A 26,884-nucleotide genomic window follows, 5' to 3' on the forward strand; every position below is an offset into this window, starting at 1 on the left:
AACGGTGCCATCTTCTGCATATGGAGGTAACCCACATCGCTAGACTGATATCTTTGGTTTGGACATATGTTTTTGATTGAAACACACGGACTCTGCTAGCGTGCACTGAAATGCTCTGTTTTAGATACGCTATGCTGTACACTTGTCAGTTCCGCATGCAAGTCTCAGCTTAGGATGTTGTGTAGGATTCCTGTCTGTACTACTTACGACCTAGGCCTCTGGCAGTGCCTATCGAATGTCTTCTGATACTCTGGCAGCAGTTAATTCATCGCCCGTTATTTCTATGTTCCCGACACCGCACCGCAGTCCAAGGTAATACTGCATGCCGGCAGGTGTTTGTGATTTCATCGAAGTGCAGCTTAAGCTATGCCACTGCTATCGGCGTTGAGTCGCCGTTGACTGGTTGTATCACACAGCGGATATCCAAACATCGATAGGTTTGTACCTGCAGTGCCTATCATGCAGCTCGACGTGAACTCCGAAGCGGCTTACCTGTCCACAACGGTGAGGAATCGCGTGTGTCCGGCCCCGAGTGCGTTGAATGTCGCCGACCTTTAGTAAAGCATCTGGCGATATGCACTTGCCGGTTTTTTTTGCCGCTGTCGATGCCCGAAACCGTGATGCTAGATATGCCGATTGGGACGCAGTTTGACTTTGATGAGTAAACAAATCGGCTATTGTGGAATGGTGGAATTCCAGTGTCGCTGTGGCCATGGCGGATATACGATCGAGTGGTCGATACCGTGAGGCAGTCTGTGAGTCATTCAATATTATGACACAACCTTATGTGAGCGCTGGCCAACCAACTACTTGTGGTCCGTTAATTTCCACTCATACGAGGCGCAAAACGCGGATGGTAGCAGGAGAGGGCGTGTATTGCATGTTAGGAGTGGTTCACAATGACAGAAAAAACAATCGAGCACTGGTAAAAGTGCCTTTTTGGGGATAATCACGTGTACGTAATACGATAGACTTTTGCGCTGACACAGGCTGATAAATATGGGTCTACCGCCACACGGGGCGTACAACTTCGCGCGATTTGAGCTCAATTGCTCTCTACCGTCCTACACAACATTTAAGCCGCCCGGCGCTGCTTTTCGTCGTTTACTAGAGGTCGACTCCTCGCGTAGTCTGCTTTGCTTTGCTCACCGAGGGTCCCAATGGCCTCGCCGCTCTCGACGAGCAGCCCGACTACCCTACCTCCGATCCGCTCGTTTGCTCAGTCAGACCCTATCGATCTCACCCAGGACGACGACGACGAAGACGAGGATGGCACTTCATCCTATGTGAACGATAGGAAGTGCAAGCGCATGTGCACCTCTAGTCGCAGCTTTGATGCGTCTTGCAGTACTCCATCTCTGCTTGACGCTTCTTCGTGTTCTAAGCCATACCATTCCGGCCTGTCACCCGCGATGTCCTCTTCGTCTCTGCATCCCGGCTCTGCGGGACCCTCTGCGAGCTCGTCCGCTCAGTGGGGCCCTCCTCGTTCCACCCCAGACTATACGCATGCCATAGCTAACACCATTCGCCCCCCGCCGTTCACCGGTCCTTCTACCTCATCCGCTTTTTTCCAACCTCGCCCCTCTACTACACCTCTGCCACCCGTCTTGGCTCCTCTGCCTGCCAGGGTATATTCTGAAACTCCTTCTAATTCTTCGGCACGGCATGTGATTGACCTTACCAGTTCGCCTTCTCCCCCTCCAGGCGCGCCGCTGCCCCCAATCCCGCAACCAACGCTAGGAAACCTACCTCCCGACTTAGGCGTCAAGACACCAGTGTGTATTGGCCAACTAACAGTCACCGCGCTGGTGTTGTATCCAATACCCTATCTCGAACCTCAGCCCCCGGTACTTCCCGATAGTGAATGGGCTCCTGTCAGACTGAGTTACGAACATAACCCGAATAAAGTCAGTGGACAGGAGACCATTCACATCAAGACACCTAGTATGAAGACGCACACGGGTGAGATCTTGCCGGGTGAAAACTTCGGTGTCGTGGAACAGAAGATTGCGACACATCTGGGGCCCATGTATGGCAGAGGTTTGATCCGGCTAGATGCTAAAGTCCGGAGGGGCATTAAGGTGAGTCCACATGGTATGACTATGGTGCTCATCCATTCAGAAGTCTTTAGCTTCCGATCTTGCCTTTGCAACTGTTGGTCTTCACCCCGAAGGGGAACATCCAGGTTGTTGCCGACTGGTTGCATCGACATGGTTTGTTCCTTGACCATCCTACTTTGTCGTCCGACAAGGCCCGGCTTGCTAATCAGTACTACTATAACCCGCACAACCCTCCCCCCGGAGGTCATGCTCGTGCCTTGATTGGCCCTAGTGGACGTCTGGGATATCTCGGTCCAGGCGGCAGTTCCGTAGGCCGATGGAATGCGGGATCGGTGAGTGGGAAGAGTGTAGAAGTTCAGCGCAGTCAGGTGGACGAATTGTTCAAGAGTCTGAGGGATGGTGAAGAGCTCGAGGAAACGGAGCCCGGTAAGGATGATTCGTTGATTGCGACACCGGTTGACTAATGAGGGCGATTTTCCTGCCGGCCACCCGCTCTGACCTTCACTAGCACCCGATGTTGCAACGAAGTTGTATCCTCATCAAAAGAAAGCGCTCACATTTCTGCTTGAGAGAGAGCGAGAACGTGTCGGACCTTCTGGCACTTTCTCCTCGCTGTGGCAGGAGCGCCAGGATCCAATGTCGGGGCAACCGGTCTGGTTCCACATCGTCACTCAGAGGGAAACTCGACATGAACCACAAGAAGCCAAGGGTGCGATTCTTGCAGACGACGTACGTATCAGTCACTTGAAACATGGAGTCGGTACATATACTAAATTTATTGAAGATGGGACTTGGAAAAACCATTACCTGCGTATCGCTCATAGCTGCAACTGTGGAGTCGGCTCATGAATTTTCGGCGTCTCCTCTATGTACCCTTCCACCCCGACCGCCACCTCAGCCAGAATCTTCTTTGAGTGCAGCGCATTTCGCCGGAAGCGTGTGGGGCATGCCTGACCTACTTCCGGAATCCAGCTCGAAGAGGAGCAAAGCGAAAGTTGCGCGGGAGCAGGATAGGCGGGAAGCCGAGTATATGCGCGCGTCTCGAATAAAGGTCAAGAGTCGAGCTACGCTGGTCATCTGCCCTCTCTCGACGGTTGTCAACTGGGAGGACCAGTTCCGTGAACATTGGCGGGGGGAGGTTACGATTGTGGGAGGTAACTGTACCGCTGTGGCGACGCCGCAGTCAGGTATGATCTCTACGCCCACAGGTTCGACACCGCAACTGTCTCGACACGACAGCTTCCAGTTAGACATCAAGAGCTTTATGGGACGTGTGCGCGAAGGCACACCCGTGCGCATATATGTCTATCATGGCAATGCTCGTCGCCCCGACGCTACCTTCCTCGCGGACTTTGATGTGGTAATTACGACGTACTCGACACTCGCTTCCGAGTTCTCCAAGCAAATGAGGAGCATAGCGAGTGCGGATGATGACGACGATGACGATGGCAGCAGCGACGGTAACTTAGACCTTGACGATGTCAAGCCGCCTAAATCGAAGAAGGCAGGTGCGAAGAAGAGGAAGAAACCCTGTACCGCATTGAACGGAGTCGAGGCTACCAGTCCGCTGCAGAGCGTACACTGGTTCAGGGTTGTCCTCGACGAAGCGCAGTAAGTGACGCTGCATCCATTCCTTCCCACAGTCTAATAAGCCGTGATAGCTCGATCAAAGAGACAAGCACCGTTGCATGTCGTGCATGCTGCGACCTCATCGCGGACCGCCGATTGTGTCTGACTGGTACACCCGTACAGAATAAGTTGGACGACGTATTCGCACTCATCAAGTTCCTTCGATTAAGTCCTCTCGACGACAAGAACGTGTGGACCGAGTTTATTGGCACACCCGTCAAATACGGACAACCGCTTGGCGTGGCACGTATCCAGACCATCATGAAGTGTATTACCCTCAGGAGAACGAAGGAGTCCAAGGCAGACGACGGGGGCAGAATTCTTTCGCTCCCTCCACGTCGGGACGAATTGCGTTATCTGAAGTTCGATGAACAGGAGCAGGCGATATATGACCAGTTCTTCCAGGAATCGAAGGAGGAGTTCCACGAACTCTCGCACAAGAACGAAGTCATGAAGAACTACGTTGGAATACTGCAGAAGATTCTGCGTCTGCGTCAGATATGCGATCATTTCGAGCTCGTCAAGGACAAGGGACTGGGTCTTATTGGAGACACTCAAACTCAGGATTCAGGTACAAGCTACGAAGATATTGTTGCTGTGGTCGCTCGAGAAGGGATCAATGTGCAGCGAGCAGCCACCATCTTCGCATTGCTGAGAGAATCCAGTCTCACGCAGTGCGTTGAATGTGGGTACGAGCTTGCAGCCCAATTAGACGTCATGGCAGGCGAAGGTAGCGTGGCTGAAAGTGATACTCCTTCCGCAACGCCCAAGCGTGGTCGCAAAGCTAAAGCCCCCGCGTCGCGTTCATCGACTCGTCAGAATAGTCCTTCCACCCCCACCCCGCATGCTGTCCTCACACGCTGTCAGCATCTGTTCTGTCTCGAATGTTTCCGGAACTCCGTTTATCCAGGGTGGCCGAATGTCTCTGCAGACCTGCGACGATGTTGTGCTACTTGCCAAACTGCCCTTTCTCCGTTAGATGCAGTGGAAGTCGGTTGTGACCAGGCCGACATGATCTGCAAGAAGAAGTCCGCCAGGAGGGAAAAGAGGACGAAGGGCATTTCGCTGGAGAATTTCCACCCGTCAACCAAGGTGAAGGCTTTGATGAGCGATCTGGTCCAGTTCTCCAAGTACAATCCATATTCCGCAAACTACGATCCGTCTTCGATAGAGGTGCAAATGGTTGACGATCGGGGAAACAATTTAGATGACGGTGTTGTCAAGACCGTCGTCTTGTCAGTATAGTCTCCTCATGTGCGAGTATGCATTATGCTAATGGATTGTGCCCAGCTCGCAGTGGACAACCATGTTAGACAAGTCAGTTCTTGCTATATTCGTATTCGACTTGATTCTGACAACGCCATTAGGGTAGAAGATGCGCTAGAGGTGGCAGGAATTCGATATGACCGGCTCGATGGCACCATGAAACGTGATGAGCGGACTCGAGCCATGGAGGCGCTGAAGCATGATCCAGGTTGTGAGGTCCTACTCGTCAGTCTTAAGGCTGGAGGAGTAGGCCTGAATCTCACCGCGGCTCAGCGAGTCTATCTCATGGACCCGTACTGGTGAGTGGTACATGTCTACTTCCCCTGCCCGTAGCAGGATTTGACGCATACATACATTATCAGGAATCCTGCTGTGGAGAACCAGGCAGTCGACCGGATTGTATGTCTTGATACCGTATCTCAGCGAATTCATTGCTGACAATCTGCATAGCATCGTTTGGGCCAGACGCGTCCCGTGACGACCGTCAAGCTGATCATTGAAAACTCTATCGAGGCTCGTCTTCTGGAAGTCCAGAGGAAGAAGACCGAGCTGGCAAATATGACTTTGGGTCAGAATTTCACCAAGGCGGAAATGCTTCAACGCCGCATGGAGGAACTGAACCAGTTGTTCGGAGGCTGATTTATTGTGCATTATCTTATTTTTGGCGCATACCACTTGTACTTTATGGATACTCTAATGTGCTTGTAGCTTGTTATAACTCGCATCGATTGTATAGCAGACATATTAGAAAATTTGCAGTTATCCAGTTCACAAGAAGTGCGTACAACATTGACCACTGTCAGAAAGCAAAGTGAGCAGCATTCTTTCGGCGTCCCAAAGTGTAGACCATGATCTGGGCGACGAACAGGCCAATCGTCACTCCGATAGCGACCTCGATCATTCGGATCCCGAGGTCAAAACTGTTGGAATATTGTGCGGAAGAACTGTCGTAATTTTGTATAAGGCCGCCTCCATTTCCGATAGCAGACTTAATTACGCGTGAGGACAACCAACTGACAGAATTGAGAGACGACCACACTCACCGGAACAAGGAATAGCACTCCTGTAACCATTGAGGTGAATGCAGTACCACCGACCACTCGAGAGTAGAGATTGCCGCAGAGGCCGATGACGAGAGCACCGAACGCAGAGACGATATCACCTCGGCCCGAGATGAGGTAGCTGGCGCCTTTGTTCGCGGCGTACGCAGCGCAGGAGAACAGCACCATTACAGGAAGTTGAACACTTCTGATGGTCTGCAAGTTCGCCAGAGAGGAACAAATGGAGTAGAACGGAACGAGGAAGAGCATAGTCCACCACGGGAAGGCCTGCCTATACCACGGCCAAGACGGATCGCGATAACAGCCTGTAGAGCTGTCAGAATTACGCCGGATTAATAGGGACAGATCAGAGATGCTGACCTTTGACAACATGGGTCGCAGCTTCGGCAACATCTGTGAAGGAGAATGTGCCACCCAAAGACGCTAGCGACAGAGAGTCGTTGTTCGCGATGATATGGCCGTGATACGTCTCGGAGCCCAACATACTGGAAACCGCAAGATTGCGTCGTGCATCGCGGTCGATAACGAGATAGAAGTCCGAGCCGATGGTCAAGCCAAAGCCCTTCAGCGTCGTCAGCAAATGCGATGAGACTCTGCCCAAAGCCACTACTCACCAAGAAGAGTGTATAGATGATAGCATAGACCATTCTGACGGAGCCACACATGATATTTTTGGAGGTCAACTCCAGTGCACTTATCACTAAGATGATGTAGGCTGTGATGAGGCGCAAGGTCGCCGAGCAGGAGGTGACGACGTACAGATAGTGAAACCAGGTAGGATGAGCACCACTCCGGCCGACGAGATGGCACTGTAGCAGAATATGTTGCCAGGAAGAGTACCTAAAACGCGAGCAAGGAATGAAACGATGATAGACACCGAAATTCTGTCAATTTAGATCAGCATGTTGCAAATAGTTGGTCGTAGCGTAGGCTTACTCGTAGACATTTGCATAGATCGAGCTCTTCGACGCAGCATTCAGGCCGAGATACTGCAGAAGAGACGCGCTGGCACCGCTAATGAACATGTCCACCACGGAGCCGCCAAACGACAAGGTGCAGATGATGGATGAACATATGAAAGCAAACACGCAGCGCACGTAGATGTTGTAGAGCGGCCGCGCTTGTAAAATCTTCTTCAGCTGCTCGGTGCCTTCGCTTGCACTGATGTCGTCGTGCAGGACATCTCGATAGATGAGATGTACCTTGTGCAAAGCAGTGAGGGCAACGCGTCCGCCGGCTCTGACGAAATGAGTTTCCGATGTTCTCGTGTCTGAGTCAAGGAAAGAGACGATGATCAAGTTGGGGAAGTGCACAAACGCCGCGTTGACCTTGAGAATCCCGGAGGCAGAGTGAAGCTGCGATTCGATCCGGTGGGAAGGGGCCCCAAAGCTGAGTAGAGCCTTCGCAAGCTTCAGGATGAATTTCTGTCGCTTGACATATGCTACCGGGACGTCCGATGAAATTCAATATCACAAGAGACTGGCGAAATGCAACTGACATTCGACGTTGCGAACAATTTCGGCCTGTCTGCGACCTCGCCTCAGTAGGCACTTGTCTCGGTAGCTCTGCTTCGACCTAGCGGCAGGACGTCCACTGGATGCTTTCTCCAGATCTCCGTCGGCCGATGCGTAGGAGGTGCTTCGGCTAAGCGCGTTGTCCTGCTTTTCTCCGTCAAATTTACATTCGCCATTTCCTGTAGCTCGCGCCAGCCCGTACTGGATCAAGGACGCTACAACCCCGCCGCCGCGACGCGGTTTATTCTGTCCAGCCTCGAGCGAGCTCAACGTTCGTTCTTGCCGGAGGTCGGACGGCAAGATGGACGATTCGAAGGAGGATGACCACGAAGGGAAGGCAGGGCGGGAGTCTTGGACGCTGAGAGTCTCTCCAACGTTGGACTTGGGAGGAATATGTTCACTTGCACGTCGACTGCGAGGATCGGGGTCCTTTGGGGAGAAGTAAGAGGCACCGTCACTGAATCTATGAGGATGAGGGGTGGGATGGTCGCGGTATGGCTTTGCACTCGGCTCTGGGGGGCTTTCGCGCGGGTATGAGAATCGACGAGGTGACGGATCATTGCCGGACTCTACGACACTCTGGCGGGATGCCATATCTGTAGAGGATGAAGCTCGTAAGTCGCACGAGAAAGACCAGCTTTCAGATATGGAAATAAAGGAGCAGAGCCGTGAGGATAGACAAAGTAATCCACAGTAGAGAAGCGTGGCTGGCTGACAGTAGGTGTTTGAGACGGTAACCGTGTGCGCTGTCAGACCAGGTCAGTCCCCGGGCTGGATTGAGACGTCGTTATGTGTCTTAGGCTTGAACTGCAAGCTCCGCTAGTTCGGTCCCAGAACCAATGAACTTCCCAAATTGTATTTGCGCCGGTTGATCATGTAAGTCTATCACGGAGTGTAATGAATGCAACGGACCTCTACAACAGATCAAATATATTCGCTGGAAGCCAAGAAATTTCCACTGAAATAACTTATGGCAAATAAGAAATAAAATGTATAACACTCAACTGGTAATGCTGGCTGAATCCTACAACTAACTGGCTGATGACTTCTCCCCAAGAATGAGCCTGATACACCGGCTACATGCGTTCAATTCGCCACCGTTCGCAGATCGTCGCGCCCGGAGGAGATCCTGCCGTATCCTTTCCTCTTCCATAACCTCGGCTTTTGAGAGAGGATCACGAGGAGGATACTCCCAGCCATACCTGACCAGAGAGTGCCATAATGATATTCGGACACGCATATCCCTTGGGGTAAGTAACATCGTCATCTAAGTATTCGGGAAAGTGAAAGGAAAAAGACCGACTTGTCATATTGATGGACCAGCGCATCGAATTTCCTCCTACTCGAGTCTTCCGTATAATCGTCAGCGGCCGTCCAGCCATACTTCCGCAGAGATTCGTCTCTCTTCACGACCCTGTTGATCAACTCTTCCCACATGGCCTCCTTGACAGAAAGAACCCTCCGCACTGCAGAGAACAGGTGCATGTACAGCGAATTCTCGTCGAGCTTCTGTAGTTCATCAAGCGCGAACAACTGGAAGGCTGGGCCCAAACGCGTGCCCTCGTCCTTCATTGTGAGGATGGGATCTAAAGTGGTGATGGAGGAGATAATAGAGCTAGAGACGCTGTCCGATAAAGAAGAATCGAACGAACTGCTTGAACGAGTATACTCGAGGATAGAGGGTGCGACGTTGGATAATTTTGTCCCCTTGTCTGACGATGGTGGTGAAGCAGAACTAGTAACTGAGCTGTCGGACGTCGATTGGGAGGATGAAATGGGGGAGATTGTTGACGCAATGTCAAACGAGTTGTCTGGAGAAAGAAAAGATGAAATGCTAGACGAAGTCTCAGGGACTAATTCAAATTCGCTGCGCAGGGATTGCATAGTAGACAGCTCATTTGGTAATGGTGCAAGAGGTGCGAGCATGGGCATAGGAAATTCAACCGCTGGGGGTGATTGAACGTGTCCAAAAATGGCAGAGAAGTAGCTGGGCAGCAGAGCTGATCGAACGATTGCTTCTCATCAGACGGGCTCAACGAGCAGATAAAATCCAAGTCGCTCACAGGTGGGCGTACGATTGATGAAGCGATTGTCGTGGACGGCGAAAAACAAGGACTCCAGTAACTCATGTTCGTGTTCCCCATCTTCCGATTGTGCGCATGAATTACGCGAGAAATGCTGAGTGCCATCTGGGAAATGCATGGATGGCCCACGTGCATAGGCGCGCAGGGGATCTGTAAACCACCGCGGAAGAAGCGGGAAAATGATGTCTGAGAGCGAAATCAGAGCGACACACGTTGCCATGGAGAAGTGTGGGAAGACCGACCTTCTTCCATTTGCTCTACCGTCCCCCCTGGACGTAATACACGATGCAACTCCTGAATAAAATTTTGAATACGTCGACTGTTGTACACCGTAAGATCGACGACATACTTCGTACAATGACATCCACTGAAGAGTAACTAGGTTGTCAACTTCACATTCCATCAACGATACATGGGCAGGATTCTGACCTTATTTTCAGGCACCCCCGATGCTAATGCGAAGATATGAATGTGGTCGAACTCTTCGTCTTCGAACGGAAGCTTGTTGCTCAGGCTACTCTCAAGTAGTCAATGCACCGATGAGACAGATGGCTTGATCAGCCACGCACAAATTGCCATGCTTCCATTCAATACGACCTCTCACTTCGAGCTCCATTGCATGAAATGGAATCTGCACGTTGACTAAATCATACCCCACCTTAAATTTTTTAGCGTACCCACCGTGAAACAAAACAGATGACGAGCTCACGAAAGTACACTCTGGCCAATGTCTTGCCGCCTCAATTACCCAATCCCCCATCTAGCTGACGACTCAGCCACTGGGGAGGTGGAAGCTTGAATATACATACCCCGGTACCAAGATCTAAGCATCGCTTTGGAGGATGGCCTTGAAAATCTATGAACGACACATCCTTGTGTACCTGGTAGAAAAGGGCACGATCGATCGCAGTCCTTATGTAAAACGAATATTTAATTTGACGTCGAGACAATATTCAAACTTCTTACAGGGCAAGGAATTCTTTGTTGTAAGACACCGGATAAGGCGCCTTGTCCGTGCCATACGCATGAAGTTTTGAGCCATGCTGGTAGATGAATTTGTTTTCTCTGGCAAAATCCTGCTTCTTGGTGTCAGTATGTTCGGCGTGAGTTATTGTGGAACTAAAGCTGCGGCGAGGAGAGGGGACGATGACGGTCGCAGTGTCGGAAGCCATTGGGAGCAGACCGGTTTGGCGAATTTCGATCAGCCACTTTTAGCTCACGATCAAAGTCCGCGAATATTGATTCATTAAGAGCTCCGTGAATTCATTTGGTTCTACAGATCGCCTGCTTGCCTCCTCCCACATGCACCGCCGGAAACCAATCTCCTCCAAACAGAAGAAAGCCCAGCTTCAGCTCAAGCGGGCTACAAAGCGAGGCGATGTCTCTCCTCCACCCACCGCCCGCGCCCCTCTTCCAGAACACAGCCGCAGCGCCAGGAAAGACCAGATCGGACAATCATCTCGGAGCGCGCCACCTGCCGCGGAATCCTCACGCCGGTTGCAGTCATCTTTTGTAAAACTTCCGGCTAAATTCTTAGAAGAAACGAGATCTCTGGCTTCGGCTTTGCCACTTTCTCGCCCCATCCCTTCAGAAGCAGCCATCTTACCAGATTATGGGGCGAGTGAGGACACGGCCGGAAAACTGACATGTCCGAAAAGACCAAAGTGGAGGTATGAAATGTCGAAGAAGGAAGTCGAGATGAATGAAGAAGGTTTATTCAAGAAGTGGCTCGCGCAGACGGACGATACCATCAACCAGTGGTGCAATGTCGGCCAACAGACGCAGTCTGATGATTTTTGCGAGGGTCCCGCAGAAGACTCAGGAACGAGTGCCCACGGGCCGCCTGAACCCAGCATGCCCCAGGCACCAACGTCCTTCGAACGTAATCTCGAAGTTTGGAGGCAACTGTACGTCGCGTCGTGTTTTGCTTGAGATACGTTGCCTACTGTTTTCCCCTCAGCTGGCGCGTAACAGAGATCTCCCAGATCCTGCTGATTCTTCTGGATTCGCGTTGTCCTACTCTGCATTATCCCCCGTCGCTCCGTGCTTATCTATCCTCTCCACCAGGGCTGGCCAGTCGCACGCGCACCATACTTGTACTCACGAAAGTAGATATATCTGGTCCTGCAAAAGCAGATGCTTGGACAAGGTACCTGAACTCGCAATACCCGGGGGTCATCGTCGTACAGGTAGAGTCATATGCCGAGAAGAATTCAGAGAGCCACCACGATTCTACGAGTCAGAGATCTCGCAGAGCCCACGAGCCCCATCTTCCATCAGCGTTTCGCCAGACATTTGTCAATGCGCTTCGCGATGTACACCAGGAGCTGTTAAGCCCTCCTGAGCGCATCCGAGGTGATCCAGATAGATTGCGAAGATGGAAACCTCCTGTCAAGAGAGTGGTGGACTGGGACAACGTGTTGAAGGCTGAGGGGGGCCAAGTCGGAACGGTTGTTGGCGGCCCCATGATCCCTCGTTCTAAAGAGACAGAAGAACTGCAAAGAACACAAGGCAGCGAAGAGGACGAAGGTGATTCGGAGCCGGAGTTCTTGACGATTGGCTTGCTAGGTCTGTCTATCTTCTCGCGTGCAGACAATTACACTCACATTCGCGTGCACAGGTCAACCGAATGTGGGTAAATCCTCCCTTTTGAATGCCTTGTTCGGCACGCACAAGGTCAAGGCTTCGAAGACTCCAGGAAAAGTTAGACTTTATTCCAGTCTGTACTCGATGACTCTCTCATCGCCCGCCAGACGAAGCACTTTCAAACACTCTTTTGGACGTCCGACGTGCGTCTCGTCGACTGTCCTGGGCTTGTCATGCCCAACTTCGTTCCGATGGAAGTGCAGGTACGTGTATATTGTTCATTGTTGGTGCAACTTTTTTTCAGGACCACATACCGTTTCCTCAGGTCTTAAGTGGGATCCCGCCCATCTCGCGCATCTCAGCTATTCCGCTCTGCATCTACCACGCGGCGCAGCTTCTTCCCCTCGAGAAGATCTATGGCCTCACACATCCCTCACTCTCAGCTAGCCCTGCCGAGGACAAACGCACATGGCGTGACGGCATGCGCCCGCAGGCGCAATCATTCAGCAAGGGAAGAGAGACAACATGGACGGCAATGGACGTGCTGACGGCTTACGCACTGCAGAAAGGATGGGTCACCGCAAAGGCCGGGAGACCCGACGTCAACCGCGCGGGGAATGCCAGTACGTCTCCCGACCCGATTCTCTTTCGTTTGTATTGTTCCTAACCGCATTGCTCGTGCGGCAGTCCTGCGCGCGCTGGCGGAAGGAAAGATCCGCTGGGCATTCTGGCCACCAGGCACAGACGTGCATTTTATGGAGGAACACCAAGCGGAGGGATGTGGCATCTGGATGGCGCGTCCTGTTTCTAATGCACAAGAGAGCGAACTGGACTCGGATGCTGGCGGGGGGTTGTCCGATGAGGAATCCGGAGATGAATGTGCCGTGTACGAGGAAGAGGACGTCTCAGACGACGAGACGGTTGTAAGCGAGGAGGAGGGGCTTGCATCGGGCGGCTGGTTTGGTGCCCTGGCATTGGCCGACGAAGATGCCTCGGACGACGACTCTTCGGATAGAGAACAGTAATCTGCGATTCCTCCTACATCATGACCTCATTGATCGTCTGATCGTGTACTACTTTAGTTTCGTCTTAGTGGGACATGGAGGTCGTCAAACTACGGGTGTATCTAGTAGATCACACATTGTTCAATATACACGGGTTTGTCGGAACTCTACCGTCCGAACATTCGCAGTATACGCTCTCACATCTCGTTTGAAACTCCGGAGTATCTAGACAAAGGTAAGGTGTTTCTTCATCGTTTCACAAAGAACTGTTGGGTATCACAGGCACATTAGAACGAACATGAATGGTATAATAAATTTCCAGAGCTTCGCAATTGCAATCAAGTCAGTGCTGAAGTATCTACCAAGAAGAAACAGACGGCTAACTTCATCATCAACTGGAGGAAGAATCGTGGATCGGTCATGCCATCAGAAGGGGGTGCACGAACGTGGGAGTCAGCGACACAAGAAGATGAAGCGTCCAGCGGAAGCGGAGAATACCAGAAGTGTATTTCTCGGCATGGGGGCAAACAAATGTACGCAGGATATAATTTGACAAAAAAGCGGGTAAATGGAGGAGAATCCGGCCTGAATCAAACGACTCCAAGCGCCAGGTAACGTGTGTAGTAAGATATCTTCGTAGGTTTTTCACGTATGGATACACGCCGGCTCCAGCAGCAGCGACAAGGCCAATTCGGTCAGGGCAGTCGCTCGTCGTCACATCAAATACTTAGTGTCTCGGACCCTGATTTCCGTTGTACTAGTAGCCGTCGAAGCCACCCTGGTAGTGTAACGGCACACCGTGGTTCGGGTGGGCCAAGCTAGGGCCGCGCGACAACCCCTCCGACATCTGAGGCTGCGGGCTAGAGCCGCGCTGAAGATCAGCGTAGCCGCCGACCGGAGCGAGCGTGGAGGGAACGGCAGTGAAGTCGTGATCCGGGATAGGGTTAAGCGGGGAAGTACCATGGCCGTGGTCTGACGTTGCACCATACCCAACAGTCGTGGGATCGCTATGGCCAGAAGAATGGAACGATCCATGGGACACAACGGACGCGCGACGATCGCTGTCGTTAGGTTGCCAGTCAATGGGCTGCATGCGGTCGTCGAAGTGGGAAGAAGGTCTGAGCTTCCACTTGCGGATGACAGTCCAACCGACCGCGATTGCACCGATGCTTGACGCAACGGCGATGATGACGATGAGAGTGGTCCGGGTGGTGGAGCTGGTAGATGATGCGCTGCTACTGGTGGCGGCCGACGTGGCAGAAGGGGAAGCGGTGACGGTCATGCTGGTGTAGCGATTGCTGGCTTTGCTCGTCTCCGAAGGCTGGCTGTCAGTGGGGGTAGGGGTGTCAGCCGATGTGACGGGGGCCTCCTTAGCAGCGGTAGATGCAGCAGAACTTGTGCTCTCGCTCGATGAAGAGGAAGAAGAGGACTGCGATGATGAGCTTGCCGACGATGATGTAGCAGCAGAGCTGCTGCTCGGTTGAGAGCTAGACGCAGACGACTGACAACAGAGAACGGGTCAGGAAACCCCACAGAAAACTGCGTGAAAAACTTACGGGAGACGCACTCGGCGTGGAGGAAGGGGTGCTGGAAGGGGTAGGAGTCGAACTAGGAGTAGAGGAAGGAGTAGAGGAGGGCGTAGAGCTTGCGCTGGACGCCGCGGGGGTAGACGACGACGCTGAGGAACTCGTCGGCGTCGTCGAATCGGTCGAACCGGTAGGGGCATTAGCACCTGCGTTGATGATCTGACCAAAGATATCGGGGGAACGCTTTTTGATCATTCGACCGACTCCAACATGGTCACGGCGCTGGACGGCGGGGACAAAGCTGTTGGCCTCGGACACGGTGGCCAAGGCGAGGGCAAGGACGAGGCAAAGGAGCGTGAGGATGACCTGACTGGGTTTGGTTGCGAACATGTTGGCGTATCTCTCGCGCGGAGTCGTCTTGAGTTAAGTATGCTGGAAGACGTCGTCAGCCTCACCTCTTCGCACGGAAGGAACGCAGAACGCGTGAGAAGGGTAGAGATAGCTTCCAATAAATCGAAATGAACGATGGGTAGACTGGGATGTGCTGCAAATGGAAGAAAAAAGACGTACTGGCACCTGGAATAACCACCTCCGACCAACTCTGGGAGAAGTATACGTTGAAGGAGTGTAATGTAAAACGAAGGAGGAGGACAGGACCGTCGCAAGAGACAGCGGGCTCGAGAGTCGGGAAGCAGAAGCGTGGGGAAACCAAGGCAACCGACCCGACGCAGTACTTTTTGTCGTCCTGGCGCCATTGTGGCGCCGGTGGCTGGCTCACATCCGTCCGCGTCAACCTCAAACGACACATGGTCATCCTCATGCATTTTGAAAGCTAATGCCTTGAGGAACGAAAAAAAAAAGACGTCGACCAGACGTCCAAATCTTCTACAAATACTAACTTAAGACTAGGTGGTAAAAACGGTATCACGGTCCATCGCTTATCGTAAAAAAGTCACTGGCGATGCCGATATACAGTACATAATCCACCCATCAGTTGTGGCTCGTCAATGACCACGAAGAGATGGGCACACTGGGGGGCGTAACATATGCGCTTGAAGACATGCCGTCCCATTGTGGGCTGAACAGCACCTGCAAACTGTACGTTCCCGCGTTCAAGTTGATCTCTACCACGGTCACTCCAGTGTTGGGCAGATCCTGGTTTTCTGCACCAGCCGGAAGAGGAGGGTCGCTCGAGAAGCGAACCGGCTGAGCAGTCGAGATGGTAGCGCCGCTCGTTGGGCTGATGATCTGCATGAGCAATTTCTCATTGCCGATCTGCAACGTCGCGCTCGTTCCATTCGAATCGATATTGATATTCGTCGCATTGGTATGCCCTCGCCACATGATGGACCCGGTCGCACTGATATCGTCCTGAAGGAGGACCTGCTTCCTGCCGTTGATCATGCGGATGCCACGCTGGAAGGATGAACTGTCACGACACATCAATATATGTTCCCAGTCAGAGAACACAGCTACTTACACCTCGTTGTAGGCACTCGCGAGGTTCGCCGTGAAGAACGCCGTTGAGTTGCTCGGAACATCGAACACGGTGCTAGAGCCTTGTACGGTTCCCGAAGAATCGTAGTTAATCGTTGGCGCAGCAGTGACGAGCTGGTTCTGCTGGTCAACGAGGATGGTGTTCTGGCCCTCCGTGCGCTTGCGGTAGTACCACCACCGCTCACTGCTCTGAGTATCGTTGCTGAAGTAACCCTCCGCAAGGTAGTTGGAGTCACCAAGTTCTCCAAACCACCGCGTGCCGAGTGCATCCAGAACGAAGGTACCGCAGTCAAGGTCATTGTGTGTCTGGTGACCCTGGAGCGTGCCGGCCTTGATACCAACGTACAACGCATCCTCATCTGTCCAACTGCTCCTCATCGAACCCCACTGATCGGTATGGTTGTCGAAGAAGTGGTCCAACGGCAGATCGTCCCAGAAGGCGCCCGAGACTGTCGGGGTATACCAGAACATGCTCCATGGATCGCTGTGCGTTTGGAACTGGTCGCGCTGGAACAGGACATACTCGGGGTGCTGGTAAACGTCTCCGTAGAACAGGAGGGGGTTGGCGGTAGTTGAGTACAGGTTGACGCCATTGTCGCCCCAGCTAAACGTGGAAGCCGGACCCGTCGCGTACATGTGGAACAGTCCTGTCAACGCGAATCCAGGGTTCGTCGTCAGCAACCCGAAGTCGGAGCCCGCGGCGGTCATGAGGGCCGACGCCATCTCGGCATGGCCAGTTACACCAAAGTACCAATAATTAGGCGTCTCCTGCCATGTTCCATCCGAGGTAACTCCTTCCGCGCAATTCGCCAGGGCGTTGGGGATGGTCAGACCAAGGAGGGTTTGGGCGGTGTTTGTGGGATCATCACCCAGGACGGCGAGCGAAGCGAGAGTGATACCGCCGTTGCAAACACAGTTCCAATTACCCTGAGTGTTGCTAGACCACCATTCCCAGTACGCGTTGTTTGCGTTGTTCCACCCGGCGAGAGCGGGCTGAAGTCCGTACGTGAGCAAAGTCCACAGAATCTGGCCTTTCTGCTGGTCGGTCCACACGTCGTACATCCAGTCGTATGCGATGCCGAATGCGTTCATCAACTCGGCGGTATCGAGGAAGTGGATGGGGTTCCAGCGCGTATCATCGCTGGGACCGAAACTGTTGGTACCGTTGCCTGCAGCATTCTTCGATGGCGATCAGTACAGGTTTCGAGGATGATGGCAAGTAGCATACCTGGAGCTCCTTGAACGCCCTGTCGGCCCACTTGGTATCGTTGGTCATACGATAGGCGTAGGAAAACGCCTTAATCCTCATTTTGATTTGACGGGCAACATCGAGTATACCGTTGCCACTATCAAGGTAATATGGTACCACTGGCTGGTTATAATAGTCCGTGGCGTTGCTGAAAATAGAGTCGTTCCAATACTTCAAGTATGGGTTGTTGGATATGAGACTCGGAAGGACTTCCCACTTGTAGGAAGGGGCGATAATACGTGGACGATCAGGACGAAGGCTCGTTGGGGCGGGACTAGCAGGTTGAAAAGGATCTGAAGGCCAGCCGACGTTACTGCCGGCAGCAGAATTGAACGTAGGTGTAGTAAAAGCCGCTGTATTCGTCTGTCACGACAAAGTCAGGAACGGAGCAGGACGACGTGACGACGATGCACGCACAGTAGAAGGGTAAACGGGGAGCATGTACAGGCTGGCGGTTGCGGTTGGGAATACGCCGATAGCTGCCTGAATGCTGGCAGCCTGGCTCGCGGCGGCCGCACCGCTGGGGGAAGCGGATGATGCGGCGGCGGCGGATGATTTCGAGGAATTGTGGTGGGCTCGACTACCCAGGACACCACCGAGAACGGCGGCAACAATGACAGCGATGAGGACAGGGACACCAAATTTGATCCAGTTGCTTAGACTCCTCTTAGATTTGGGCTGGGGTGTGATGAATCCAGAGGATTCATTGTAGTAAGGATCGCCCGAACCGTAGGGAGAGGGAGCATTAGAGTTTACGTTGGCATAGCTAGCCATGGCGGTGGAGGACCCCGCGATGAAGGCAAAAGTTAAGGACAGACAGGCAGCTGTGGTGGAGCTGGAGGAGGGAATGGAGAATTAGCGACGGAGACTAGAGACCGGAAAGAATGAGGTTTGTTGCCTAGGTTTGTCCGGCCCTTTCTATCTCGGCACACTCGGCATGTCACGCGCATCCTTACACTCATGAATTTTCAGCGCCAGCAGTTCTCTCGCCATCGTATTTACACACACTACGTTCAGAACGACATCGACACGACTCTCAGGCGCGTCATTCGCCCACAAACACTGCTGCAGCACCCATACCCGTCCCAATGCACATAGAGGTCACCAGAATCTGGGCCGAAAGTCAGCTCGAGCCCGAGTCAATGAAATATCTTGTGACGCACCTTGGCGTTCCTCCTGCTCAGCTCGTTCAGTCCCGTGGCGATCTGTCTCGCTCCGGTGCACCGTGCATGTCGAAGCGATCATCAGCCCACAGCAGAATTTTTCATCTCGCATAACACTTATCTAGCGGGTGTCCCAGCGCAATCGCGCCTCCATTAACGTTCACCTTGCCGATGTCCAGGCCGAGCTTGCGCACGCAATAAACATACATCGATGCGAACGCTTCGTTGATCTAAAAATATAGCGGCCGTAAGCTAATCGCGCTTTACGGTTTCGAAGCTTGAAAACTCACCTCGAAGAGGTCAACATCGTCAATAGTGATGCCGACCTGCTCCAACACCATGGGGATAGCGAGCGAAGGGCCGATGCCCATGATGCGTGGGGCAACCCCAGCCACCGACGTTGTGACATACTTGGCAAGGATCTTCAGTCCCAGCTCTTCCGCTTTTTTCCTGGTCATCAAAAGAACTGCTGCTGCACCATCCGTGATCTGACTGGCATTTCCACCCGTTGTATGGCCACGACCCCACTGGGGGAACGCTGGCCGCACTTTCAGCAGACTCTCCTTCGTCGTTGCATACCTGATGCCGTCGTCTCTCGTGACCACTTTCGTCGTGCGCCTTCCGGTCTCCGGATCGTTGACGAACGCCGTGAAGGGTACGATCTCGTGGGCAAACTTTCCCGCTTTGTCTGCTTCCTCGGCGCGCTGGAAGGAGAGAGCGGCAAAGTCGTCCATCTCATCGCGGGAGATATCGAAGTCGGCGGCTACGTTCTCCGAAGTCCACCCCATGGGCTTCGCGCAGTCATTTGCGGCCGTGTGAGCTTGGATCACCTCACTGAACTCAGGTCCACCTTTGTCAGGACTAAGGGGGGTCGTGAGCGTGAATGCGTATATGATTTGCGGGGTCGAAATACGCACTTGTACGACATGCTCTCCACTCCGACAGCGAGACCGATATCGATCTGGCCTACTCGGATTTTATTCGCAATGTCGGTCACCGCCATGAGACCCGAGGAGCAGAACCTGTTGACCGTCTGCACGGGTACGGAGTCTGGAATGCCAGCTGCGAGAGCCGCTGCACGCGCTTCGTACGTCGGCGCTGGGGGAAGGACAGTACCCACGGTGATGTCGCCAATGAGTGCAGGGTCGATTGTGGACCGGGAGATGGCTTGCTATAGCGCAGGGGAACATTTGGTCACGTACTTCAGGCTAACAAGTACTGCGCCGTATGCACCTTGAACATCTCCGTCAGAAGCTCATCGCTCCTGCAAGGCACCAATCAGCCACAGTGCCAACGCGTAAAAAAGCTTGTTGCTTGCCTCGTATCCTTGAATCCTCCTTTCCTGGCCTTGCACAAGGGAGACCGTATAGCCATGGTAATAACGACATCATCGGGGCTCTTGCGCTGGAGAGCGGAGACGCCCTTTGCGCCAGAGAGATGAGATACAAGTTGCTTGACGCGCTCCATGTGCAGTCGGTGATAAGGCTTGCGGAGAGACTCAAGAAGGAGGCGTGGAACGCGTGGCTATAAACCAGCTATAAACCGTGCAGAAAGTGGTCAGAAGGTCCAATGTGTGGGGATTCGATCCTGCCGAAGCCGAGGGCCTCATGTGATATCCTCAAGCTGCATGTTTCAGTCTGCTCAAGCTGTCTGCTCAAGAAGTCTGCCCAAGAAGGGTACAACGGAGGCGACATGTATTTTGCAGAGGTGCTTGAAGGGGGTGCACAGAGGCCGAGGGAACTCACGAGCAGACAGATGGCGCTGGCGCCACGCTTCGCAGTGCGCAATCGTTCGCAATTCGAACTGAGCCAGTTTATGATACCCATCTTCCCCCAGCTGTGGTTTCCCATTCAGCGTCCGAACAGAGCGGGTCAGTTGTTGAAGCAGTCATTGAAACCGTTGAGTGGAACAAGACATACACAGCTGCTCTCGAGGACGCATACGAGTCAGCATATGTCCGTCGCTGGAGAGTTCGACGCCAACGCAGGCCATTTCAGATTCATCGGTCCGTCCTGTGCGTCCTGCGTCTGCTTTTGAGCGCTGAGCGAGGATCCGGGATGCAGACATAGCCGGTGAGTGTGCAAGTTTGTCCGCCGAACCCCATTGAAGGCAGACTGAAAGCAAGACAGTGAACCTCACAGACCCTGTCTTCAGAGGGTCCTACCATGGACGGAAGAAGCACGAGGGTATCAGTCTGAACGGTTCTTTCACAGCGTGTATTTAACTCTCATCCCTTTCCAGATGATCTCGACGCGGTCCTGGTGCGTTCGCGAGCAGCGGGTGTGAAGTCCATGCTCATCACAGGCACGAGTCTTGACGAGTCGAAGGAGGCACTTGCACTCGCGAAAGAGCATGACCTGTATGCAACGGTCGGATGCCACCCAACACGCTCGACAGAATTTGATCAGCACACAGGCGGCCCCGAGGCGTATCTTGTCGCGTTGGACAAGCTCGTCCAAGAAAATTTGAGCGGAGGGGGAAGGGTTGTTGCCATTGGAGAATGTGGCTTGGGTGCGCTCATTATGTACCGTTACCTCGCCTATGCTCAAATGGAATTTCAGACTATGACCGTACTCATTTTGCCTCGGAGGAGGTGCAGAGGCGACATTTCCGTCAGTGCAATTTTCATTTCGGAGAGTCTTACATTAACTCATCCGTGTCAGGCTCACAGCTGTCGCTTGCGAAGAAGCATCATCTTCCACTCTTCCTTCATTCCCGCGCGGCGCACCATGATCTTGTCAAAATCCTCAGAGAGGAAGGCTTTAATAGTGATGGCGGGAAAAGCGTCGGTGCGAAAGGTGGTGTTGTGCATAGCTTCACAGGGACGCTGCAGGAAGTCACCGAATTGGTAGGTACATTCGACAGACGTGGGCAGCAATTTCTCTGACTTGCCTTGTTTACCAGGTTGGCATGGGATTTCACGTCGGGTACGTAAGCTGTTATCCAGCTAACACCGTCTGTCTCACCGAGGACATCCAGGGTGAACGGTTGTTCGCTCAAAACGGCGGATAACCTAGCAGCCGTGAAGACAATACCGCTTGACAAGATCTTGTTCGAGACAGGTATGGTACTTTGGACTGCAACTTGAGGCCGCCGTTGATTGTTGCTATTGTCAGACGCCCCATGGTGTTACATGACGTCGACACAGGCCTCCAGACAACATATCGCTTCTATACCGCGCCCCATATACGACCTTTATTTTCCAGCATCGACCAAGCCTGAGTCCTTCACTGTCGGCAAAGCCATCAAGGGGCGCAACGAACCTTCCGCGATCGGCGGTGTTGCTTGGGTAGTGTACAAGCTTAACGAAAGCGTAGCGCTCGAGTCAGTCACGGAACAAGCGTGGAAGAACACGATAGAGGTGTTCGGACTGCACGAATTGCAATAACTTTGATGATCCTATATTCATGTTCACTGCCAACTGTTTTCTATGTTGCTCTGCCCGATCAGGAGACGAATAACAGGTACGTCCTCTGCTTTCGCCGGAGTCCGCGAATAGTCACCTATGTAAAGTAGGATAGTCTGATGAAAATAAATAGGCGGAAAAAACAAGAAGTTTCTGAGATGGTCGCATGGGCCTAACGAGATAGCCGTCAATTATAGCCTTGCATCTGCATGATGCGATTCCACTGTGTCCGATTATAAGAGCTGCTTCCAGCCAGCATCTCTGCACTTCTTCACGAGGCGCTTCACCTCCTGCGATCGAGCCCGAGTGGTGACGAGCAGCGTGTCGGGCATATCGACAATGACCAGATCGTCGACACCGAGAAGCGAAACGAGTCTCCCTGAAGCGGGCACGACGATTCCACCAGCGGCCTGTTCCGTGAGCACTGTGACATCGCGAAGTGAGCAGAATTCTTCTCAAAAGAACTGATCATCATACCAAGGTTACTATCTCCGAGCACACGTGGCTGGTTGGTATCAGCAGGAAGAAGTTCAGCGAGGGAAGAGAAGTCCCCGACATCATCCCAACCTGCGCCCAATCTCAATAACTGGATGCTGTTTAATCACCTACGCGCTCACCGAACGTAGCAGGCACAACCGCAACTCTGCGATCCAGCGCAGCCGGTTCTGCTACAGCATTATCAATGGCGATCTTCTCCAGTCTTGGCCAGACTTCATCCAAAACGCCCTGCCTAACGCTCTCATCATCCCAGCACGCCGCGATCTTCTGGAGACCATCATGTAGCTCCGGCTTGTACTCCTTGAGCAGCTGCAACAAGAACACAGCCTTCGTCACGAACATACCCGCGTTCCAGCGGTAGTTACCTGTCTTGATGTAAGCGGCGGCTGTTCGTGCATCTGGCTTCTCCTTGAAGCTGGACACGAGATGCGCGTTCGGCGCGTCCGACAACCCGAGCTTCTCGCCAAGGCGGACGTAACCGAATCCAGTAGAGGGATGCGAGGGCGCGATGCCAATAGTAACTAAGTAATCTTTCTTGGCGACCTCCACAGCTTCGGCGACGGCAGCCAGGAAGGCATCGTCACCAGAGATCATGTGGTCCGCGGCGAACGAACCGATGATCGCGTCTGGATCGCGCTTGGAGAGCACCGCTGCAGCAAGACCGATGGCAGCCATTGAATCCTTTGCGCTGGGTTCGCACAGCAGGTTGTGCGGCAGGAGATCCGGCAGCTGTTCTGTGATGCTCCTCACATGGGCAGGACCTGCAACGATTGTTGTCCGGGCAGCAGAGGAGAGAGGAAGAAGCCGATCCCAAGTGGCCTGAATAAGGGAACGACCCTTGAGAGTCAAGTCGAGGAGGAACTTGGGGTGCCCCTCGCGGGACAGAGGCCAAAGACGCGTCCCGGCTCCACCGGCAGGAATGACAACGTAAAATCCAGGTATATCACGGATCCCGAAGGGAAATGCTGTGAGTGCATTGTCGCTCAAAGGCGACGGAATGTGGAAGCTTGGAGGGACAGCCAGAGCGGGTATAGATCCAGGAGTCAGAAAAGGGGATCTTGCGCGGAGTAGAGGACTACTTGGCGCAGGGGTTTGGAACCCTGGGGTGCCCAGTCTTGAGCCGTTGTGCTGGTAAGGATGTTAACCTCACGACATGACGGGAGTAGAGAATGAACGCATAGACACGGTGATACGAGGTGCCAGTATCCAATCGAAAGATCATGCCCTCATTTCGTGCAGATCATTCAATATTTCAGTTGATGCTGATACTCCGTCAGCGTAGTCTCAGCCGCCCCGCGCAACCAGCATAAGGTATGATCTCGATAGACACTAATTACTAACAGAGTCAATTCACCTGAGTGCTTTCCCGTACGAGACGCTCGAGAGTTGCATTTGCTTGTCGGAGCTCGTGGTACTCAGACCGCAATTCAGATATCTCTGCGTGCTTTGCGAACATAGTGGTTGATGTCATGAGCTTTGAGACGCGTCAAGGACACTCACAGATTTCTGTACAGCGTCCATGATGTGTTTAAACATAGTCTCCACTGGTAGGCCGTTGGCCGGCAGAGATGACGGTGTCGGAAAAGACATAGCGAGGATATTACTGAGTGGGATGAATTAATAGACAGAGACCAAACGAGTGAGAGGGAAAGCGTAGAGAGTCCTGACGTGTACACCTGGCAGAGGGAGGAAGTCGAAAACTGTATTATGGGCGCTTGTAAAGCGCTTTTCCCATTCTCGGACTCTTTCCGCCGATCTTGAAAGCACGTGACTCGGGCATTCGAACTCCAAAGCAAAGTCAAATTGGAAACGCGTCCTTGCTCACCGATGTAAGGCCGTTTTCCCTTCCACTCTTTTACTTATCTTATTACCTGCGTTACCTCTGCGATACAGATGTACGTTTTCTCTCTGGATGCAGTTACTGACAGCAGTTTGAACCCTGGCTGACCGTACCCGCAGTTCTCCAATCCGTATAATTCGCTCCAAAAAACCATGTCACTTATTCCAAGGGGAAGAAAACAAAACATGAGATCAAAAACCAAGAATCCTCCGAACTCCTTGGTCAGAGTTTTCACAGATGCTTGGACCGACGACTGGGTGGGTGTTGCCGATCAGCTGTGCATCACCCTCGATTTGCCTGGTAAATCTACCTACTGTTTAAGCGAAGGCAAGAATTCATCACCCCCGCACAGACCTCACGACTCGTAGTGGTCTCAAGAAGGTCCACAACGATCTACCAGCAATCGAGGCGCGCTTGAACCAGACCTTCAAGTATGCTAGGAGATGCGGAAACACCAACATTCTCGGTGGCGTCCTATCTATATACGCCAAGATGTGCATAGTCGACTCCATACTTCAAGACAAGTTGCTCGGAGCAGGTGTGTTGACAAGCATTCGTATGCGTCCAAAGCTCACTCTTTGATGTCATCTGAAGGACTTCTCGACAAAATTGTCGCTTTAACCTCCTTGCCCGAGGCACGCTACGTCGCCTTGCGCACCTTGAATGCAATCACACTGCGCTCAGGCAAGAGATATCGCACCGATCTCGTCAAGTGTACACCAACCCTGGTCAAGCTGTTGCAGCAGCACCCCGATGATGTCACCTTGTGTTCAGTTATTACCGCCATCTTCTCGCATTCAGTTTACCTCTTCGCTTCCGCCAAGGACTACTTTGACTTCTCGGTCATGACACAAACTATTTTGCAGTCTCTTCGCCACCCAGTCTTCTCGGGGTACATGTTTGACCATGCCCTATCGTTCTTTAGCAAGGTTGTTACAGATATTTCCTCAGATTGCAGAAACATTCCCTCTTTTACTACATTCCTCATCGCCCTGCTGCGCGGCCTAGATTTCCGGCATCGAGTGTGGGCCCTTGACTGTCTCTTACAAATTCACGATCCGCCGAAGGGGAAAGACAGGAAGAACATATCCTCCTTTGGTCTCGCTGCGGCCCTGAACACTCGCGAATTGCCCAAAGATCTAGAGAAACTGTTGGATGCGTTCGGTCGCGAGAATTCCGAGATGTACACCACCCATAGGTCAAGTGTCAACTACCTCGCCCTTCATGTCCAGCATTCTTTCAGCCCGGACCTGATTAAACTTGGTCATGGGATTGGTGCCGAGGTTCTCGCGTCCCGTTTTCCTGTCCCAGAACTTCTGTGCTCGTGCTGTAACCATCCCATGCGTCATCCGGATGACAAGAACAGTCTACTGGAGTGTGCCACTGCTCTGCGCAAACAGGCTGACAGCAACTCCTATGATTTGGACCTGGCAGATGCGTTGGAATGGAGGCACCTGTTCGTCAGAGACTCAACGAAGGCCAGTAAACACGCCGAGGCAGCTTTGGCACGTAACCCGAGTTTTGGATTCTTCCACTATGCAGTGGCCCTAGGCATGGATCAGCAAGGTACCCTCCGCGCCTCAAAGAAGGGATTGAAGTGTGCTGGATTGCCTCTTTGGTTGCGTATCGAATTTTTGCGCCTGGCCGTCGAGGCAGCACTGTACTTGGGACTTCCAGAAGCATTGATCAAGAACAAAGACGAGCGTGTGGCCGTCCTTCTTGGTGCTTATGCAGACGCGAAGCGGTTGGTCGATATATCTCCGCCAGATTCAGTGGGCAGACAGCGTGATCTGAGTATGTACATCCTACTGGCTTTACTGGTTGCAGGACCCAGGGCCGACCTGGCCTCAGCAGATATACAGGTGAGACCATCCTCACAACTAAAATTTGGCCAAACGTTAATTGTTCACCAGCGTGCTCTGAAAGAGATCACGGTCAGCGAGAAGTTCATGGAGTTCCTTGGCAACCCCATCGACAACGAAATGCACTTGAACATTACTAGGCAAGCCGTCGTTGACAGAATGTCCGAGTCCATGGAGGAATGGGGAGCCATGCTACAGAGATGCTGCGAGGAGCGGTGTTGCGAAGACTCCCGGGCTCTCACTCTGCCTGAACCTGCATTCTACGGGGATGCTGAGGCTCTATCTGTTTGGCTCACCAAGTTCGAGGAGGAACTTAGGCAAGGAAAGGAGGATAATGACAGCGACGATGATTATTCGTTCGATATATTCTCGGACGAGAGGCTTGTTCTGCTCCAATGCTCGTGGTGCCGCAGAAGTAGCGCTGTCTTGAAGAAGTGTGGCCGATGCGGGAAGGCGAGGTACGCCAGTCTTGCGTGATATGCTCGACTTCACGCTGACGCCTTGGCTTAGATACTGCGATTTAGAATGCCAAAAACTTGACTGGAAGGAGCACAAACACGTCTGTGGCCGCAGTCCCAGCAAGGCCCCGACTCACGAACATACCCATACAGAATACCACGCAACCACGGACTGATACCC

General features: G+C 52.8%; 9 protein-coding genes across 9 annotated transcripts; 4 read left to right on the forward strand and 5 right to left on the reverse strand.

The window, feature by feature from the left end:
* Nucleotides 1–1,160: 1,160 nt before the first annotated feature.
* On the forward strand, nucleotides 1,161–5,594 carry SCP_0106270 (predicted protein; the record flags this gene model as incomplete). Its single annotated transcript, XM_027752857.1, has 9 exons — nucleotides 1,161–2,081; nucleotides 2,132–2,486; nucleotides 2,569–2,789; nucleotides 2,845–3,671; nucleotides 3,722–4,924; nucleotides 4,980–5,006; nucleotides 5,057–5,254; nucleotides 5,318–5,354; nucleotides 5,406–5,594. 9 exons carry the CDS (start codon nucleotides 1,161–1,163, stop codon nucleotides 5,592–5,594), a joined length of 3,978 nt encoding a protein of 1,325 aa, XP_027608658.1.
* A 160-nt stretch (nucleotides 5,595–5,754) lies between these two features.
* Nucleotides 5,755–8,124, reverse strand: SCP_0106280 (Pheromone-regulated membrane protein; the record flags this gene model as incomplete). The annotated part of the gene is made up of 7 exons (XM_027752858.1): nucleotides 5,755–5,943; nucleotides 5,999–6,321; nucleotides 6,377–6,578; nucleotides 6,631–6,716; nucleotides 6,776–6,900; nucleotides 6,953–7,457; nucleotides 7,515–8,124. The coding sequence occupies 7 exons, from the start codon at nucleotides 8,122–8,124 to the stop codon at nucleotides 5,755–5,757; spliced, it is 2,040 nt and encodes a 679-aa protein (XP_027608659.1).
* Nucleotides 8,125–8,560: 436 nt separating this feature from the next.
* On the reverse strand, nucleotides 8,561–10,786 carry SCP_0106290 (hypothetical protein; the record flags this gene model as incomplete). Its single annotated transcript, XM_027752859.1, has 10 exons — nucleotides 8,561–8,774; nucleotides 8,834–9,530; nucleotides 9,594–9,800; nucleotides 9,857–9,908; nucleotides 9,964–9,981; nucleotides 10,044–10,128; nucleotides 10,184–10,272; nucleotides 10,324–10,374; nucleotides 10,424–10,526; nucleotides 10,581–10,786. 10 exons carry the CDS (start codon nucleotides 10,784–10,786, stop codon nucleotides 8,561–8,563), a joined length of 1,722 nt encoding a protein of 573 aa, XP_027608660.1.
* Nucleotides 10,787–11,291: 505 nt separating this feature from the next.
* On the forward strand, nucleotides 11,292–13,225 carry SCP_0106300 (hypothetical protein; the record flags this gene model as incomplete). Its single annotated transcript, XM_027752860.1, has 6 exons — nucleotides 11,292–11,521; nucleotides 11,575–12,182; nucleotides 12,235–12,317; nucleotides 12,368–12,463; nucleotides 12,526–12,823; nucleotides 12,888–13,225. 6 exons carry the CDS (start codon nucleotides 11,292–11,294, stop codon nucleotides 13,223–13,225), a joined length of 1,653 nt encoding a protein of 550 aa, XP_027608661.1.
* Nucleotides 13,226–13,961: 736 nt separating this feature from the next.
* On the reverse strand, nucleotides 13,962–15,120 carry SCP_0106310 (hypothetical protein; the record flags this gene model as incomplete). Its single annotated transcript, XM_027752861.1, has 2 exons — nucleotides 13,962–14,705; nucleotides 14,761–15,120. The coding sequence occupies 2 exons, from the start codon at nucleotides 15,118–15,120 to the stop codon at nucleotides 13,962–13,964; spliced, it is 1,104 nt and encodes a 367-aa protein (XP_027608662.1).
* Nucleotides 15,121–15,720: 600 nt separating this feature from the next.
* On the reverse strand, nucleotides 15,721–20,106 carry SCP_0106320 (hypothetical protein; the record flags this gene model as incomplete). Its single annotated transcript, XM_027752862.1, has 9 exons — nucleotides 15,721–16,159; nucleotides 16,211–17,406; nucleotides 17,456–17,839; nucleotides 17,894–18,311; nucleotides 18,757–18,869; nucleotides 18,930–19,500; nucleotides 19,557–19,810; nucleotides 19,873–19,903; nucleotides 19,958–20,106. The coding sequence occupies 9 exons, from the start codon at nucleotides 20,104–20,106 to the stop codon at nucleotides 15,721–15,723; spliced, it is 3,555 nt and encodes a 1,184-aa protein (XP_027608663.1).
* A 486-nt stretch (nucleotides 20,107–20,592) lies between these two features.
* SCP_0106330 (Deoxyribonuclease Tat-D) lies at nucleotides 20,593–22,027 on the forward strand (the record flags this gene model as incomplete). The annotated part of the gene is made up of 9 exons (XM_027752863.1): nucleotides 20,593–20,644; nucleotides 20,703–20,711; nucleotides 20,769–20,825; nucleotides 20,881–21,150; nucleotides 21,201–21,251; nucleotides 21,303–21,487; nucleotides 21,544–21,566; nucleotides 21,619–21,701; nucleotides 21,756–22,027. 9 exons carry the CDS (start codon nucleotides 20,593–20,595, stop codon nucleotides 22,025–22,027), a joined length of 1,002 nt encoding a protein of 333 aa, XP_027608664.1.
* Nucleotides 22,028–22,278: 251 nt separating this feature from the next.
* On the reverse strand, nucleotides 22,279–24,133 carry SCP_0106340 (hypothetical protein; the record flags this gene model as incomplete). Its single annotated transcript, XM_027752864.1, has 5 exons — nucleotides 22,279–22,469; nucleotides 22,523–22,612; nucleotides 22,663–23,671; nucleotides 23,898–23,987; nucleotides 24,044–24,133. 5 exons carry the CDS (start codon nucleotides 24,131–24,133, stop codon nucleotides 22,279–22,281), a joined length of 1,470 nt encoding a protein of 489 aa, XP_027608665.1.
* Nucleotides 24,134–24,568: 435 nt separating this feature from the next.
* On the forward strand, nucleotides 24,569–26,879 carry SCP_0106350 (hypothetical protein; the record flags this gene model as incomplete). The annotated part of the gene is made up of 5 exons (XM_027752865.1): nucleotides 24,569–24,683; nucleotides 24,736–24,921; nucleotides 24,978–26,245; nucleotides 26,297–26,703; nucleotides 26,756–26,879. The coding sequence occupies 5 exons, from the start codon at nucleotides 24,569–24,571 to the stop codon at nucleotides 26,877–26,879; spliced, it is 2,100 nt and encodes a 699-aa protein (XP_027608666.1).
* Nucleotides 26,880–26,884: the final 5 nt, after the last annotated feature.

Source organism: Sparassis crispa (genome assembly GCF_003851025.1).
Source record: "Sparassis crispa DNA, contig_000000F, whole genome shotgun sequence".
Classification (NCBI taxonomy): domain Eukaryota; kingdom Fungi; phylum Basidiomycota; class Agaricomycetes; order Polyporales; family Sparassidaceae; genus Sparassis; species Sparassis crispa.